This window comes from Micromesistius poutassou (assembly GCF_964030765.1).
Source record: "Micromesistius poutassou genome assembly, chromosome: 4".
Lineage (NCBI taxonomy): Eukaryota > Metazoa > Chordata > Actinopteri > Gadiformes > Gadidae > Micromesistius > Micromesistius poutassou.
The window spans coordinates 11,608,267-11,626,809 of NC_140274.1; the positions used below are offsets into that span (position 1 = coordinate 11,608,267).

At 46.8% G+C, this 18,543-nt stretch overlaps 1 protein-coding gene across 1 annotated transcript; it reads right to left on the bottom strand.

Annotated features, from left to right (window-relative positions):
* Positions 1 to 471: 471 nt before the first annotated feature.
* Positions 472 to 16,888, bottom strand: mettl16 (methyltransferase 16, N6-methyladenosine). The gene is made up of 10 exons (XM_084467015.1): positions 16,796 to 16,888; positions 16,405 to 16,537; positions 11,372 to 11,559; positions 10,511 to 10,651; positions 9,855 to 9,970; positions 9,464 to 9,606; positions 6,948 to 7,017; positions 5,373 to 5,462; positions 1,813 to 1,986; positions 472 to 1,302 (listed from the first exon to the last, which is right to left on the bottom strand). Exons 2-10 carry the CDS (start codon positions 16,530 to 16,532, stop codon positions 616 to 618), a joined length of 1,737 nt encoding a protein of 578 aa, XP_084323141.1. The 5' UTR covers positions 16,533 to 16,537; positions 16,796 to 16,888; the 3' UTR covers positions 472 to 615.
* Positions 16,889 to 18,543: the final 1,655 nt, after the last annotated feature.

Sequence of the window (18,543 nt, forward strand, 5' to 3'; positions counted from 1 at the left end):
ATTAGGCGCCATCACGACTGACCTGCAACACCTGGATTCCTAACTCTCACCTTATAGAACTGACAGAGGTCCGTGTGTATGCGATCCAATACTGTCCGTTCCCTGTAGAGAAGTATCCCCGATTAAACCTGCTCGCAGTGTGCTCAACAGCACTATTCTTATAACGGACCACTGATAGTGTCCAAAGTACTCTCCAAGAAATGTAAAATAAAATACACAATAAATAATTGGTTACGGGTTTTGAAAACACATCTTATTCACCAACCCAGAATGATACAATAGTTGAACTACAATAAAAAAACTCCGTCTGGGGACATTCTGAGACATATTTGCATGCGGCAGTTTAATTTCAAATCGAAGTAAAATAGCAACAGACATCTACTGTCCCCCAGTGGCCAAATTAAGACACAACATGCCATGCTAGACGAACAACTAGTCAAAGTAAATCAAGAAGTTACACAATGCTAAAAAAGTAAATTTTATTATAGATACTGTATTAACAAATACAGAACACATCTTAAAAAAGTCATACAAACAAACTCAACAAAACATTCATGAATATGCCAAAATAAAAACATGCACAGGAACGTTTGTTCTTCCCAGTCCGTTTTGACATTAGGGACTGGCCACCATCTTGAGGAGTGAGTTCTTAAGGTATGTACACAGCTGGTTCATCAGGTCTTTACTCTGGCCCTCCACCCAATGCATCTCCACCACTACACCACCACTAACTTCCTCCATCAACACCTCCAGCAGACACTTGAACAGAAACTCTTGAACAGAACTGGGGGTCGGGGGCCGTTTCACCAGCACCGTTTCATTTGTTCCTGCTCCTTTCTCTACCACAGAGGTCTGGGTTTCCATCAGGTCAACAACCTTGCCTGCGTCACTCCCTAACACTTCTGATGGTTCAACAGTTGGGTCCCTTTGGACCGCTACACTTGGGGAAGAGTCATTGAGCGGTTTCTTCACTGGCTGTGGTGGGCTAGCTGGCAGTTCCGGAGTTGCTAGCAGTCGTGGGCAGGCTAGTTCTACAGTGGCCTGGTCTGAAGGGGTCTCAGGGACCACAGGGCTTTGTGCTGAGGGCTGCTTGGTCTGGGAGGACCTAGTGGTGCTGGCTGAGCCCGTTGAGGTTGCGGTGCTCTGGGAGCCGGCCAAGGCTGCAGGGGGCGCTCTAGGCAGCTCGCGCAAATGCCGCTTCTGCTCGCGCCGCTTCTGTCGCCCGTGGATCCAGGTGTTCTCCACGGCGGTCAGTAGCAGACTTGTCTGCTGCACGCTGCTGGGGACGCGCTTGTGCAGCACCTGCAGTAGCGGACCACGGACAGAGGAGCACACCTGTTCATTGTCCTCTTATTGATGCGTCACTGAAAAGCTGCTCTATATACAAATACATCATTCTTAAAAATTCTCACCCGTATGTCTTATAATTATATACTTAGTCTTTTCTACCCAGTGATGGCAAAGTTTGGTCCATCACACAGCTGTGTCTAGTTTTCTAATCACCTGGCATACAGCAGCCTATGCCCTTGTTATTCTAGAAATATTCCAAAACCAGTGCTGTGGCCACAGGTTGACATACAAGCAATGTCTTAGATCAAGTACAAGTACTGTGAAAACCAAATGCAGTATGTTGACAAGGGGGCGTGGCAATGTCCCTTTCATTACAAAAACATCCCTTTTAACTTTCAACAACCCTAGAAAGTAACATCCCTCCAATGTAACTTGCTGCATGTGACTGTGTCATGGGACTTGAGAGATGGGAATTTAAATGCAGTGGTGTTGAGGTGCGTCCCCAGAGAGTGGTGTATGTACCCGCAGGTCGGTGAGCGTCCTCTCCAGCAGGGCGGTGATGCTGTCCAGACCAGAGGAGGACTTGCAGCCCTTAGCGGAGGCCTTGGCCCGGAGCTCCTTTACACCAGCCTCTGGAAGAGTGAAGGACAGGGGCTTCCTCCCCTTCTCCAGCTTACGCTTCTTGTTGGGTGGGGACTGCAGAGACAAGGACATTTAGATCCTTCGTGGAGATCCAGGTGGATGTTGGACACGTTATTTTACTAAGAAAGCGCTCAGAACAAAAATGACACTTGGCACACCTATTTCATGGGACAGGTGCGTAGGAGAGGGACGAGAAGATGAAAGGTTGCAAACAAACTTCGCACAATGTCTAAGATGCAATATATTCATACCCAACATTTCGGTGCCTTTAACGGACCTTCAACAGGCAAATGGTTGATGACAATGAGGATCCATCTTAAACAGGGAGTGGCTGTAAATCTGTTAACAATCTCGTTCCACACTTTTAATTTGAAGACATAAAAAACCAACATAGAGAACTGAAATGACCATGTAGCCATCACTTCGATTGAATGTGCAATGACTTCCTGCTACGTTTCCAACTTCTACATGGTTAGTGGAGACCACTGCCCTGAAAATAGACCATGCTGGTGTTTTTTTATCCTCGTCTAATAATTACTGATGCATTGACATGTTCATTGCAGTTGCAGACCATCTCCTCTAATATGTTCCTCTCTTTTTCAACGGCTAGCTGATCTTCCTCATTTAACAAAGCCATTTCCAATTCCACACTACAATCATCCGCCATGGTAACCAATCTAAGACAATCTCATACACAACTGCATTTGTACGGTCCACGTTCTTGAAAAAACCTTGTTCAGCCTCCACCCAAAAAGACAGATGCAGAACCATAAATCGTGCACTGGTGTACACGCCCATGGGTTTTCTACTGTGGCAACATGCAAGAGTCAAACGTTTCCACCACTAGATGGAGCCCCATCCATGGCAAACATTCTGGGCCATGAATGACATTGAGGACGACTTCGACCTCTCCCGGCTCAGTAACTATAATATTGCGCAGTGTAAAAGTGCAATACTTTGAGTAAATAAAACATGGGTCTCTGTGAAAAATATAGACTGCACAGCCTTTCAGAGGGGCAGACGTAGGCATGGCTGAGCGTGTGCATGAGGGAAGAGCAGACACACCGAGACAGCATGGCCGACTGACCTACAAACGACAGGGGAGTGGCAGGGAACACATCGTGCTCCAGCACTGTTTTGGTTGCCATTTTATCCCTCAGTAGTCGTCCTTTTGAACCACTTTAGTGGACAAAAAACAAACAAGTTATTGTGTGACGTTTATTGGTTAACTGTCAGAACTGTAAATGATTGTCGCGTTTGGCTGCTCATTAGATATTGTCTGGTAGCAACTGCTTCATTTACATTAGATCGTTGCAAACTACCTCTCACAACACATTCACCTTAAAAAGAAATCAAGAGAAATCAAAAATAAATAAATCTAAAGACGCTTTCCCGTATCACAAATCCACATGTAGGCACACACGTCTACTCATCTCTGGTGAATCACGTCTGCTCTGGCTCTGCTGTCATTCTATTATTCATCCAACCTGCCCTCTCCCTTCACACCACATGCCCGTTTTCTCTCACACACACACACACACACACACACACACACACACACACACACACACACACACACACACACACACACACACACACACACACACACACACACACACACACACACACACACACACACACACACACACAATTAAATAGTAAGAGTGGCCTAATTTTGAAAGCCGGTAATGGTAACAGCCAGGGTAATACAAAGATATTTTCTTCCATTAGAAACTCCATACTAAATTATCCATCATTCCACTTTGTTTACATGTACACAGCGTGTGCGTGCATGTGTGTTTGTGTGTGAAAGGTTATACCCCAGACTGCAGAAGACATGCTGACTGCACATGCACTCCCTCTTCCAACCCTCAACAATGAAAACCTCCAGGGGGACTGTGTCTTGGGGGTCTTTCTGCAACCTGAACCTTTCTTAACCCTATCTTTCCCAAGGGTCCAGCCAGAGTCACATGATGCTGGAGCAGCAGCAAAAGAAAACATCAGCTGTGCAGCCTATAGGCTGTATGAAAGCCCTTCATCCAATAGTCAACCTTTCATTCCGGCTTATTCAGAGTCTCCGCTAGCTTCTTATCAGTTCACCATACATATTTCCCATATATAGTTATTTCTTTAAAATATAAGGGAACACGATGGGAATATGCATGAGGCTATGGCCCTTTTATGCAGAGCATAACAAATAAATAGAAATAGAAAAGAGAAAATAGCAACAAAAACAAAACGATATATATATAGCAGAAGAAACTGCAGAGCAGCAGCTTCCTGAATATCAGCATGGTGATTTTGGATCATTATCTATGCATCTATCAAGGAGAAAGCTACCAAATAAGAAGGGCTGTTGGGGCAGTGGGGAGACGGAGGGAGAGACCTGGTATTAAAGGGCTTTGAGCAGGGGAAGACCTTAAGTGAAGTAGGTCACTAGGTCGGGCATGTCACATGTACTTTAGGCCATACGTGTAACATTTATACCCCCCCCGTCCCCAGATGTTCATCCATACATAACCTACACATCCATATGAAGGCACATGCATGGCAGATTAGCTGCCCAGCCATGCATTTAACTGCATGCATAGAAAAACGCATGCATCAGCAACACACGTGCCCGGGCGTACACACATGTAAACTGATGCCCCACCCACCCACACACTCACTCAGGATAACAAATATGAATGCCTTGAAATTATTATGAGCAACTCCAGTCTGAAGAATCTTGGAAAAGGATGGAAGGGGTGGGGGAAGATTGTATGTCTATGTCTGTGTGTTTGGGGGAATGTAGGCCAATTTCTCTGCTCAACTGATTTTATGTTTAAAGGAAACAGTGTAGTCTGGTAGAATGCTGCAAAGAGCAGACGGAATAAAGGCTTCATTACACCTAACAGCTCTTCAAATGGGAAAACGTCTAGCCCCCCCGCCGGCTCCCCGCAACCCTCCAACTCCTTCAGTCTCATGTTCCATTTCCCTCTCTCCCACGGATTTATAACTCTTCACTTATTCACCTATTCTCCCCTTAATACTTTCCTGCCCTTAACGTAGCTTTCACTTCCCTCTATTTGTTCCCTTCTTCCTTCTGCCCCCCCCAGCCTTTGGAGCGTGGGCCATGGCATAGCATGCATGTCTGCCGTGGCAACTGTTGCCTGGATACGGCACATTACTGAGAGGTAAACACATCCCCGGAGGGCTGAATAAGTGCATCTAATGGAAATCGGCCATAGAGTAGTAGGAGGGGGAGAGGGGGGAGCTGGAGAGGGACCCAGACAGAGTGCATTATTGATACGATGGCTCGGAAGTTCAGTTCACATGCACGGCGGTTTGGGAGCGGCCCCCTTGTCCCCGGAAGACCTGCACTAGTAACCGTCAGGCCGGCCGCCGCGGAGAGAGCTGCTCTCTGGAATGACTAGCTCACCCTCCTCCCGACAACTTACCGGAACGATCACGTCATCGTAGAAGCTCCAGGCCAGAGCCCAGCGCATGGTGCGGCCCTGGCAGAACTCTGTTTGGGTCACCCGAGGCACCTATAAGACCATGGGTTGACAAAGGGACAGTCAGTAAAAGGGCAACCACAACGGACACGACTCTATTTAGATGCCGATACGCTTAAGGCATCTCGCTCGGCCTTGGCGAGCTGAGAGAAGTGAGAATCAAAATGGCATTGATCTACGTTTGACAGACAGATGGACATCAACACATGTACTGTCAATGTGTCTCCTGTGCAAAGCTCTGGTTCACAGTATATAGAGTTGTCAAAAGTATGGATTTTTCATATCGATGAACATTTTAAACTGCTTTAGTACTCATACTTCGATACAACTCTGCAGTATCGAAGTATGAGTACTAAAGCGGGCACTGTAGTGCTCACATGGCCCCGCCTCCTCTCACTCACTTGCATTGCCGTCTCTCGCAGTCATTTGTTATATTTATCTTTCAATGAAAAATCTTAAATTGTATGCGCTCAATTTTGTGTTTATTTTTTCCTGTGGTATTGAAAATGTTATAGAATATCGATTTCTTTCAAGGTATCAAATTTAGAAAATCCAGTGTCAAGACAACACTAGCACAGAGTGTGTCAAAGTTACGTCTCTATTGAAAAGAGTGCCAACGGAACACAAAATGGGATGAATGTGATCAATAATAGGGGGACGCATGTCAGTCTAATAACAGGTCAAAGGTCAAAAGCACTAGACCCAAATGGAGGGGGTGGGGGGGCTGGGGGGTTTACAAGAAGCCGCCCTTAGCCCTCAGAAACATTTAGCAGATTAAAACAAGACACTGAGTCGGCCGAGAGATCCGCGGTGGCTCCACATCTGCGTAGCAATCAGCCGCGGTCTCCCTTTACACCTCAACCTGCGGCGAGGCAGGCTATCCTCTGCCCTGGGTGACAGCCAGGCCGCCACTCACGCTGATGAGCAGCGACAGCGCCCTCACGGCCCCGCACAGGAGGGCTTCAAGAACCACGGACAGCGACGGAGAGTTCCCTCAACCAGGGGGCCGGGGGACCCCCTGTCAGCTTAACTGATGCCTGACGCAGGGTGTGTGTGTGTGTGGGTGTGTGATGTCCGTCTGTTCCACATCATGCCGACCGTATCATAGTAATGCGGGCAGGGGCTTAAGTGACTGGCGTTGTGCCATAGGGCCCAAAACGTGCAGTTAGCAGTGAAGGGGCTAGGCTATTAGCTAGACCTCTAATGAATGTTAACGACACACTGCCACGCAAATCAGTCACGCAATGCTAATAGAAATTAGCGCATTCATAGCTGGGCTGTGACATTGCTTAGATAACCTATTGTAATAGGTTTTTCTTTATGGTTTGCTGGATGTGTGAGCTTCATTGTGGCACTGCGTGAAGCTCTGTTTGACGCGAAGAGAGGCTTTGAACAGAGCGAGATAGCTTCCATCTTCGATTAAAGACAGCAGGGGGGACATGGGGACAATTAGGTGTGTGTGGGCACGTGCAGGTGTGTGTGCGTGCGTGTGTTCCAGTGTAGCCGGGCTCTACTCACCCCATGCTTCCTCAGCTCCTCCTTCAGAGGGGCCAGGGTGCATTTCTTCCCCAACATGCAGCTGTACCACCTGCAGCGGGAGTCCAGCATTAACTCACAGCGTGATGGTGCCAGGTTAACCCAGACAGATCCAACAATGGCCTTACATGCAACACGAACACAGTACGAGCGAGCACGCCTCTGCTGACCACTCTCTGTTCCCCATTTAATACGGATTAGAAGTAGGCGTTTTTATCCTCTATTAAAGCCAATAGAAAGTAGCCGCAGAAGACAGCGGAGGTGCTGTGGCCCCAGGGCAGAGCGATGGAGCCTTTGATGTTGTCCTGCGAGTCCATCTATATATGTGCCATGCGATATACAGTACATCCTTAAATCCATAGCAAGGCTTTAAGAACGCAACACAGAAAATAAAGAATTTTACGGTCAGCCAAGGAAAGAGGGACATTTTCAAACATTTTACAAAATGAATGCTTTCGTTATCAATGTCTATAATGTTACGGCAACAGCTTGAAAAAAACAAAACAAACAACTTGCCTTTAGCCAGCACATCATGCCAAACAATGTGTTCAATAATAAACGGGAATGGAAGGTGTAGGTCAGTGTTGCTCTGCGCTTTCCTTTTGAGATCCAAGCACAACCAGAAGCAACTACCCTCCTGCCTTCTAATACTTTCTAGCAAGCAAAGGCCTTCTTAAAAAAATAAAATAAATAAAGCACGCCGGCCATGCAAATAAATTCACGCCCATCATAAGTACCAAGAACCAAGTAAACAGGAATAATCATTCATGCATTGACTACTGAATGAGAATGCAATTAGGGCACTAAGAAAGGCAAGTCGATTAGCAGGGAGAAGGTAACCGTGTCTCTTTGGATGAATGTCCAGATGAATACAAGGGCAGTGGCATGCTACAGCACGTCTGCATCAAGTGACACCATTAAGTATTCAACAGAGCTAATATCCCCCCTTTTATTGAGTGGCTGGGTTAGGGGCGGGGGTGTTAAGACCCACCACAGCCCTCGGGCTCCCCTCCCTGTCGACAACAGCCCCAAAGGGTCCAGCTGGAGAGAGCACTTTGCCATATTCAATTTTGTCCTTTCCTTCTGAAACACGGGCTTATGATTACAATCCTGCCGCCAGTGACCGTAATTATCACATCAATGGCGGCAAACACTTCAGCCCAGAGAGCCGAATAAAGGAAGCGCGTCTCCCTGCCGTAACCGTGGCGTTCGTGTGTGTCGCCTGTGCCTGGCAACCGAGGTGGCGATGGTGTCGCGTGGCGCCTTGTCACCAAGGTGGCGTTGCCCCTCCCATCTGCCAGTAATTATAGTTTAGCAAAAACTAGAAAAACGAGTTGCAGTTACATGCAGGCAGGGGGGTGGGGTGGTGTCTCGGCGGTCCAATCAGAATAGCTGGCGTGGTTTCCATGGACACCTGGTGGCTCTGGTATCCCAGCATGCGTTCGGGAGTGACAGCCGGCTGCGGCTGGTTTGGCTCGAACCCCAAACTCGACAGCGGGTGGGGGAGGGGGGTTGGAGGAGGGGAGCGGAAGAGAGGTAGACTGGGGATTCACGCCTTGCCAAGCGGTCTCCCCTCACCTCTCCCCACAGTGTCACATGCGGCGGTACACACGGCGACACCGGCGGGCCCCCCCCCTCCCTGCGGAGCAACCCCTTAACGTCACCGCCACGCCGTGACACCGTTCGGGACGCGCACCGTCTCAGGCACCCCCCCCCTCCCCCCACCCCGCGATCGCAGCCTTGATGTTTAACACGTGTGCCGCGCCGCACCCCCCACTGAGCCCAGGTGCGACACGTCTCATCATCCTTCAGATCGCACCTCTTCTTCTGCGCTCCGTCGCAGACTCACTCACACGGCTGCCTGGTCGTCCGCCTCCTTAGGCTGGGGAGTCGGGTGGGGGGGGGGGGGTTGCTAAGGATTTGTTTAGGAGGAACCCCCCCGAAGACCAAAACACAGCTGTTCCCTTTGGTAACCCGACACCGCGTAGGACCGGTGCGTGCCAAATGGTTAAACCAACTCTGGGTGACAGCTCCACGTTGCCACGCTGGATTCCCCCATCTGCCCGCCTGCCCGCCCCGCCCTCCTGGGATCGTCTTTCTGTAATTTCCGTTTACATGTCCCATCAAGCCCCCCCCCCATCCCCGAAGCAATCAGGACGTCTTTAGTACCGATTAATTGTGTTGTTGCGTGGCCAACGTGGATGACACAGTGCATGTCTGCAGATGTAGGGAATCTAGCGTAGATCTTCGGGACCCGGGTGGGTCCATACCGACCCGGGTGACATCGACTAGACTGTGTATCACAGGAGTTATCGCGATCGTTTGGTGAGGTTGATTTTGCGTGGCCGAGAGACATTAGTTAATGAAGGCCACAGTCCAATGGAGCCACAGAGAACCTCACGCGTCCTTTTGATCCTTCCTTCATATCAGAGGCCAAAGGAGAAACGGTCCAGAACAACAATAAAAACCTCAACACCTAAAATACCGGCCAGTCTTACCTCAGACGTGTCCTGAGCTGCAGGCTGTCATGGATGATCCTCTTGACAAACTCGAGCTCCCCGCCCTCGGCCATGATCTCCGTCACGCCGCCCGTGTTGACGGAGCTGGGAGGCGGCCGGCGAGAGTTTCTTGAGTTCTCCCCCTGAGAGAGCCAGGGGAGACAGGAGCGCCAGAGTCCCATCAAGTCCCACGACGGCTTCTCGCTCCCACTTTGTCAACAATTCAAACGATTCCTCCTGGCAGAAAGCCCGCGCTTGGGAGCATAAATCATTGTATGGATGCCCGCAACCAGGAGTCTGAAGCGCAAGTCTGCAAAGCACTCTTTGTTTTAAATTCAAACTGGGGGACTCGTGGGATGGGAGAGATGTTGTAAACACACAAACACCCTACCTTAGCTTCCAGCTGGTTGGCGAAGAAGGGAGGATTACACATGCAGAAGTCGTACACTAGGGTGGTCTCCTCCTTCAGGGCGTCCATCAGCAGGGTTTTATGAGGAACCTTAACCACTAAAGTACACATCATACGGCTCAAGGTTTGGGTGTCACATTGGGTGCAAAAAGAATGAATGCAGGCCATGTAAATACATAACAGATACATGTATGGATAATCAAAATGAACACGATCGAGTGTTTCCAGACGATATCTGAGGTTACGTGATCACGGTGCCAACGGCCTGTCAAACATTAGCAGTGTGGACTGTGATGCACTGTGAGTCACCGTCCCGACGGCTGACATGAACTATGAGTCACATCATAAAGCCCTACAGTGCCACGATGTGAAAGCGCGGGTGATAGTGGACCACTTTTTTATGTCTCTGTGTCAAATAAAACAAAACCGTTAGTGCTTTGATACTGGGGAAGGTTGGCAGCCCAACCAAACAACTTACAAATGCCTACACTGCAGTATGAATGTGACTGGCAAGAAGCCACATATATACAATGCACATGAAAAAGAAACTACACCTCCGATGAAAAGAAATGTGTTGTGCAGTGTTCACTTTGAAGCATTACACCTGGCTAATGCAGTGCAGAGAGGACTCGGCTTGCCTTTAATGAGCTCAGAGAGGTTGTTCTGCTCCACATTATTTGTGGCGTAGTCAAAGCAGATGTCGTCGACCTCAGTGGCTAGGAAGTACCAGCCATTCATAGTGGCTCCCAGCAGGGGATAGATGCAAGATGCCCCAGTTCCTGTGAACACACATGCACAACAAGAGTGTGAGAATGATGTATGCTGTATGGACGCGGCTAATTGAGGCCTCTGGAGGTGAGGACAGTCCCCATTATATACGTAGAACAGTCTGTAGTATACACCATAATGTTAGAGGTAGTCTTTATCAAATCCACAGGCACATACAGGCCATAGAACAACCATACAGCACATAGACAGGCCATTGAAAGACCATACAGCACATAGACAGGCCATTGAATGACCTTGTAGCACATAGACAGGCAAAGTCAAAGAACAACCTTTGGATCAAAGTTGTTTGAACAGAACACACACGCTGAATATTTACTGTCAACAAAAGCCACAGAGTGTGGGGCGGAGCAAAACAACAAAACCAGACCGCACTCCTTGAACACACACACCTCAGCCAACCTAGAGAACAAACCAGTGGGAGGCTCAATTCTATTCAGTTGTATTTGTATAGCCCGTAATCACAGGTACAGTCTCAAAAGGGGCATATATTTATGACACCCCCTTGAAGAAAAAAAAACTCCCTAAATTAGCAAGGAAGAAATTTTGAGCCGGAACGCCGAGTGGGGATCCCCCCATCCAAGGATGGGCCGTAGTGCAATGGGTGCCATAACTGACACACACAGGCAAAATATCTGACATCATGTGGTTTTTAAATGTAATGTCTATGGTGATGGGCTGCCGGCTGGTTAACCGTTGTGTGAGGGACCCACCGATGTCGATGCCCTTGCGCAGCTGGCCCTGGCCCCCGGTGAGGTCCTCCACCCAGTGGATGTAGTTGAGGCGCAGCGGCACAGTGGGGATGAGGCGCTCCAGGGGGATGGCGATGGTCAAGCCGAAGTCCTCCTTCAGCAGCGTGCACGTGAGTGCGCGCACCGCCTCGGGCTCTTTGAAGTTCAACCTGGGAGAGGGGAGAGCACACGGAGCAAAGCCCAGAGCAGAGTCAGACGAAGCCTCGGGAGGATCGAAGGCTAGGCTGACGCGACGCAGAACCACCATTAATTATCATTTAGCTGAAAAAGGGGAATCATTTGATCTGGGGGAAGGAAGGAGTTTTGTGTTCACTTCATTTAACAAAACAAACTAAAAAAGAAATACTGTTAAATCCATAACATAGATCTTGTTCATGACGTTGGCATGGCAACTAGAACTTCTGGGGCTGATTCTTTATATGAGCAGTATCACACATAATTAGAGTTGTACATATACGGAGCACGGAAAACATGATCCCGAGTATTGACAATTCCTGGCGGCTGCTCTTTGTCAGAATGCGGTGGTCCAGTGTATTATTAGCAGCATTTCCCTACACCGGCACTAACCCAGCACTCCATTAACCCCCTGCAGTGACTGGGGGCCCTCGCTCCAGCCCAGACACATACCACTGATGAATCGCTGTAGAAGGATAAGCAGCACATCAATTTACAACACCTCCCGCTAATGACACTGAAACTCACATTTACTACATCAGCAGAGCCTCACATTTACTTTAATCACTTTTCCACACACACACACACACACACACACACACACACACACACACACACACACACACACACACACACACACACACACACACACACACACACACACACACACACACACACACACACACACACACACACACACACACGCGCTTCCTAGCCAGCTGAAACCATTAAGACTACCTACGGGGAACAATGGGTGGGGGGGCTGTGTGTGTGCATGTGCGCGTGTTTGTGTGTGTGTGTGTGTGACAACGCAAGTGGGCGAGCTAGGTGTAATTAAAGTGTCTCTGGGCGCTTTCGCACCTTGACAGATGCAATTAAACGCTTCCTGGTGATTGGAGCGTCTGGCACCTCAGGATTTGTGGTGTGAGCCCGATTCTCTCCCCCCCTCAGCCCATATGCAAGTACACCACAGACACATTGACTGACAGCCGCAGCATATCTCCGATCAATGGAAGCCCCAGCAGCACTGCACAATAGATGGGATGGGGGGGGGGGGGGGGGGGGGAGACCTGTTAAACATCTCCAGAGGGTGTATTGTTCAGAGTGGGCTGATACTGACGCAAATCCTCCTTCAACTTCATCCTCCTACCGTACCGTTCACTATGCCTACTAGCAGTGCTGTAAGCAGGATGCAGGATGCATGGATGGGAGAGTCCAGCACAGGAATGCATAGGGAGGTGCTCTTCTTGGTCGTGGGGATCCGGCATCAATCACAGCTGGGATTCCTGCCACTAATGACCGCATTAGAGCAGAGGGGAGGGTAATCAAGCGTGGCCATTTGGTGTCAGGTGGGACACCAACACCTGGCTGGGTTTCAGGACACTGCTGCAGGTAAAGCCATTCAACGTTACACGCATGCTCCATTTCTAAGGGGGGGAGGGAGAATTGAAGTTCAGGTAATGAGTATGAGTAAGTGATACACCACCTCCATTGTCATTATGCTGTTTAAATCTATTCTCCTTGCCGCCCTCTCTTCATCTCTCTTTCTTTCTATTTCTCTGTCTCTCTGCTGCTTTCTCCCTCCCATGCTAATGATTTAAAACTGTTGAGAGCATTCCCACCTCTATTTTTAGCGCCTGCTAAGTGCATGCGTTGCTGGTCGTCTGCACAGCAGCAGCACCGCCGAGCAATGGCAGCGCTGCAAGCGCCAGGTTGTCATGGCAACCCCGCCGACTGCAGAGACGAGAGGAGCACGCAGATCTGGCCACGCTGGAGCAATGGCTGATGCCCGGCATCGTGCGCGCTCCCGACGTTTACGCAGGGTGGGCGGCACGTCATGCCGTGGTCGATGGCAAGCAGCAGGCTACAAAACTATGGAAAACGCGTAATGTTGGAACATATGGCTAGGAGTAGGAGAGTCAGAAACACAGAGGGGCTCGTCACCACAGCAAAGAGCGGCAGATGACGTGTGGACGAGACAGATCCATAGAGAAAGAGAGATATATAAATAAATGTATCTCTCTCCACACACACACACACACACACACACACACACACACACACACACACACACACACACACACACACACACACACACACACACACACACACACACACACACACACACACACACACACACACACACACACACACACACACACACTGTATTGCATGAATGAAGCACTAGAGAGCAGAGGAGAACTCGAGCAGAGAGCAGAGAGGTACAGTCAGCAGTTCCCTGCTGCTGCAGTCCAAAAGAGGGAGGAGGCGTGGAGACCAAGGGGTGCGTGCTGTCCCTCATCCTCAAAACAGTTATGAAGGTCAACAACGGTTCTCCAGCGTGCGATCAAATAGGCTCACGTCTTTCCACTCCACACACACGCGCATCCGTATTTTGTGCATAATATTCAAAATCGTGGGTTGGTTACTAGAGAGGGTCAGAGGATGACTTCAGATCCCAGAAGCAGCAGGGCATGACCACGTACTAGGGGAGTGGGGGAGTCAGTGGGGGCACGCACCACCTCACACCTTCTGTGGTGACCTTCAAGCTCTTAACACCGCGGCCGGAACACACCCTGACTGCACAATGGGGAGGTCGGCGTTGACACCGCGTCACATCTTTGGCTCAGCACAGAAAGTGGAGAGCCCCCCCCCGTTATTTATATATATATATATTTTTTTTTTTGTATTTATTCATTTTTTTGGTTATTACTATTACTTATTTTGTTTTACTAATTATGATTATTGTTTATTTTGTGTGTGTATTTACATTGACATATTTCCTCCCTTTTTTTACAGTAGTAAATATAGTACTTACTGTGACTGTTGTTAAAATTCCCGGGCTTGGAAATGTCATCTAAAAATATCATTTATCATTTAAAAAAAATGAAAATAAAGTTATATAAAAAAAAGAAAGTGGAGATTGGCTTGTTATGTATGGTTTGTTATCTTATGGATATCAATGGCGTCTTTCTTGCATTATAGTTGTGAGATAAACATTCACTTTTTCACGTCAATATTAATAAATCATCCGCTCAATTTTATGCGCATTTGGGATGAGGCAGTTAGCTTGCCATGGCAGATTTCAAGGAGTGTGTGCATAATGAGGCGTTATAACCAAACAAGACCTGTCTTGGCTTCAACATCGCTAGTGCACACATTTTGACTTGCTTTCCCCAGGAACAGCTGAATGACCATTTCTAGATTGACAAAGAATCAGCCTACACGCCAATATGGTTACAATCGGGCACAGATGTTCCAAGTCTTAAATGATTCTGTCGGGAAAGCCGTCTACATACAACACATGCCACTGGGTTTAACTGATAAGAAGACCTCCTGTAAATAAACTGATGTAAACATTTCTACTAGCCAGACCCAAAACCCTTTTGTTAAGAATAAAAACACATTGACATAATTCCAAATATATGACGGTTTTACAGTCCAAACCACTGCACCGAAAGCTTCTCCCTCTAATCTCCAGCTCGAGCCTCTATCAGTGACAGAACAGACGTTTCTATCACTTCCAACAGTGCATAAGGAGAATGGGTCTAATTGGGAAGGAGTGTGGTTGCACTCAATGGAAATGAATGGGAGAAAGACAGCAGGTACAAACATGAAGACCAACACCTAAGCACAAATGAAATCCCGCAGGCCTTGTTGTGACAGTCCTCCCAGCAGGTTGTGGTGAATAGGCATCAGTGGACGTCCACCCTCACCCTTCCCACTAGACACTTTTTTTGTGCACCTGCAGCAACCTGTGGCTCACTTGTTAAATAGTTCACTCCTGGTGAGGACACATGCAATCTTACACCAAAGTAGGGGTGTAATGATACACGTATTCATAACTAAATTTTTCGGTAGGGGTCTAACGGTTCATTGCACGTTTCATTTTGGTACATTTGAAAAACATTTTTATTGTCACACACTCTGTGAATGCCTTGTCTTGTCCTGATGTTTTGTGTTGAGGACCACAATGGAAATAAGTCCTGGACTTTATTGTGTTTTAATCCTCAATTGTATTTGATCTATTTTAATTTGTGTAAGGCATTTGTTTGATACAATTTTATAAATCAAATTAAAAAAATTGTTTAATAAAAAAAAACTGCTGTACCGAAAAACATACCGAACCGTGACTTAAAAACCGAGGTACGTACCGAATCGTGACTTTTGTGTATCGTTACACCCCTACACCAAAGCTATTTCTAATTTACGATTGGCTGACGGTTGAAGCATACTTGTCAATGAAAGAGGCTGTACAGAATGATGACAAACTTCAAAGTAAAACCATCCAAGTAAAGAAGACAGCTGACCACACAGATTCATTTGACACTGTAGTCATACATCAATAATAATTATTGAAAAAAGAAAAAGGATTCAAAATGGAAACCCAATGTGTTTGCAGTTCATAGTCAAACTTTGCAGGCCCTTCTCATTCTCAGTGTTGACAATTGCTGACAGTAGCTTTGTTAGATAGGAATTAAATGTGTATATTCATTTGTTTCTTTGTGTTGGGAATGAAACTGCAATACAAAAACTCATACAACTGCCATGTTCCCTTATTTCACTAGGACGTTCATATTTAAAATTCCTGACATAAACTTCGATCATCTCCATCTCCACTGTGTATGGGAATGCTTCGTATGGATATCATCATAACAGCAAGTATAAACAGTGACACGATTTCCACTGCACTGATTTGTTAATTGATTCCTGGAAAATAGAGAACTCATCACGGAATACCGTTATATTATCTATATATTATGGGCATTCTTTCTACCCAGAGAAATCAGATCAGAAAGAAGACTACACAATTGACTTACATGGATCGCCCAGCCATACTGGTGTGAACATGCTGCTGGAAGTCCGGGTACTTGGAGGCCAAATAGGCGAAGTCTGGGGGCGTGTCTTTATACCGGTTGCGTGGATGCATGGACTTGTTCAGAGACATGCTTCCTACACAGAACAAATAAATTCAATACAAACACATCGACATTTCACCAGATTGTAAACAATGCAACATATATTCCGAAGATTAATCTTCCAGTAGGCTACGTAGCACAATAACAACATGTGGGTCAACGTGCTGTTGGCTCTACGGATGTTCCAATCGCTGCAAGTATGCCCAACAAATAATAAGAGCAGAATACAAATGTCTCTAGCCTGTTATCTATCGACAACATCATGTGGACTGTAACTCATCCCCACGCATACCTTTGTAGTGCTGTTGTCACTACAGCAGTTTCCACCTGAAATATTCAATCAACGTTTAGGCAAAACTCACGTTGCTCTAACGTTCTACTGCTCCACTTCTTCCGACTTTACGATGACGTCAAGATTCTGCGCCGACACGCACGAGGACGTCATCATCAAGCGACTTACTATTTTTGTAGTCCGGAGTGTGAGTATATTTTGGTATTTGTAGGATTGTTTTAAACTTGTTATCGAACTTTGTTGACCACCGCAACAATGTTACTATTTTGATCTCGTAATTTGGGTCAACATTTGAACTAACAAATTCAGTCCAATATATCTTTGTTAAGGCTTTTAAAATTGTTAGAAATATCATTAATTTACTTTGCTATGGTAAAGTTTGTAACCATATCATAACCATCCAGCAAACTTGGAACAAACCCATATGAACCATTTGCAGGGTTTAAATGTAAAACCACTCACACACTCTCATAAAGCACCAACAAAATAATCAAGACCTGTCTTTTTTTTCTTCTTTCGTTTATTATGTTGCAAACAATGACATCCAGATATATTGTTAACAATTTGCTTTGTGATGGGTGAAGACCATGGAAGCAAAAATAACCCTTGGTCAAGCTTGTGAAGTCTGAAACCCTTGATGTATTCAAAGGGCACGATACAGTTAGTGGACTCAAGGCTACAGAAAGTGCCCACAGTGAAGCTTTTCCCTTCAAACACAACATCACTGCACCATCAGGACTGCTTGGGACCTGCAAATCTCAAGCAGAATTCCTTAGGAGAAAAAGGCTGGGCTGTAGTTCATTCACTCTCACAGCCCCGCCGCATTGGCTTGCACAATCCACCTTCCTTGTCCAATACCAGAAAGGTTCCACTAGCAAGGAAGGAAGGTTTTGTCATGTTTAATCAAATTTCACCTGCGTAGTTTTGTTTGTTGGATGTCACATTGTCTGAAGTCAAGCGATTGGAAAGAGGGAATATGATTTTTTTTGTTGGTACTTAGTCCTGTACCAAAGAAAAATAAATAAGAAAAATAAATGGAAAGACTGCATTCAGAATATTCAAAATCAGATTGTACCAATAACTCTTATCTTTTGGCTTGAGCTAAAAAATATGTATCGCCACTGCATTTGTATGACAATGAACAGTTTAGAACACAAAGAGCTGACAAAGGGAATGACAAAATCAATATCGCTCCTCAACCAAGTCGGCAAGGAATCACAGGATTAATGTAGTGAGTGGCCTTCCCTTGAATAGGGTGACAGGGATTCTCCTTTGGAACATCTCAGTCTGCGGCAATCTAGTCAAATTGACACAAAGGAGGCAGCTAACTTAGCTTTGGCCTCCTTTTGTATAGCTTCACACAGAAACATGATCAGTCTTTCTAACCACATAACAGCTGCCTTTAGTTACCCAGCCAGCTGAACTGTTTGGTAGGGAATCTTGCTGTTCGGTCCCTTTTTAAACAAACGCTGTAAGCTTAGTGCTCATTACATTGCCTTTTTACAGACACGTTCAGAAATGGATGTTCTATGGTCGTTCTATGGTCATTCGGGCCAATTAGCATTATCATAGTGACGTCAGTAATAGCTTGCTTGTTGAGCATTGAGAATGCTGCACTCGAATCAACCAGCTGGCCTACCCAGACAGCTCTGCCTCTAGTCCATTATGTCATGCAGTTCTATATCAACAGGTCACATGAGGCTCACACTAGTCAATATAAGGAGGGTGTGCAGCACGTAGCCACATCC

Bases quoted from the DNA above. Each gene is read 5' to 3' on its own strand.
- mettl16 (XM_084467015.1), bottom strand. From the start codon at position 16,532: ATGTCTCTGAACAAGTCCATGCATCCACGCAACCGGTATAAAGACACG. The intron at 5,463-6,947 runs GTGAGTAGAGCC...ATGGTCTTATAG, and splicing joins AGGAGCTGAGGAAGCATGGG to GTGCCTCGGGTGACCCAAAC. The intron at 1,987-5,372 runs GTAAGTTGTCGG...TTGTCTCTGCAG, and splicing joins ACGATGACGTGATCGTTCCG to TCCCCACCCAACAAGAAGCG.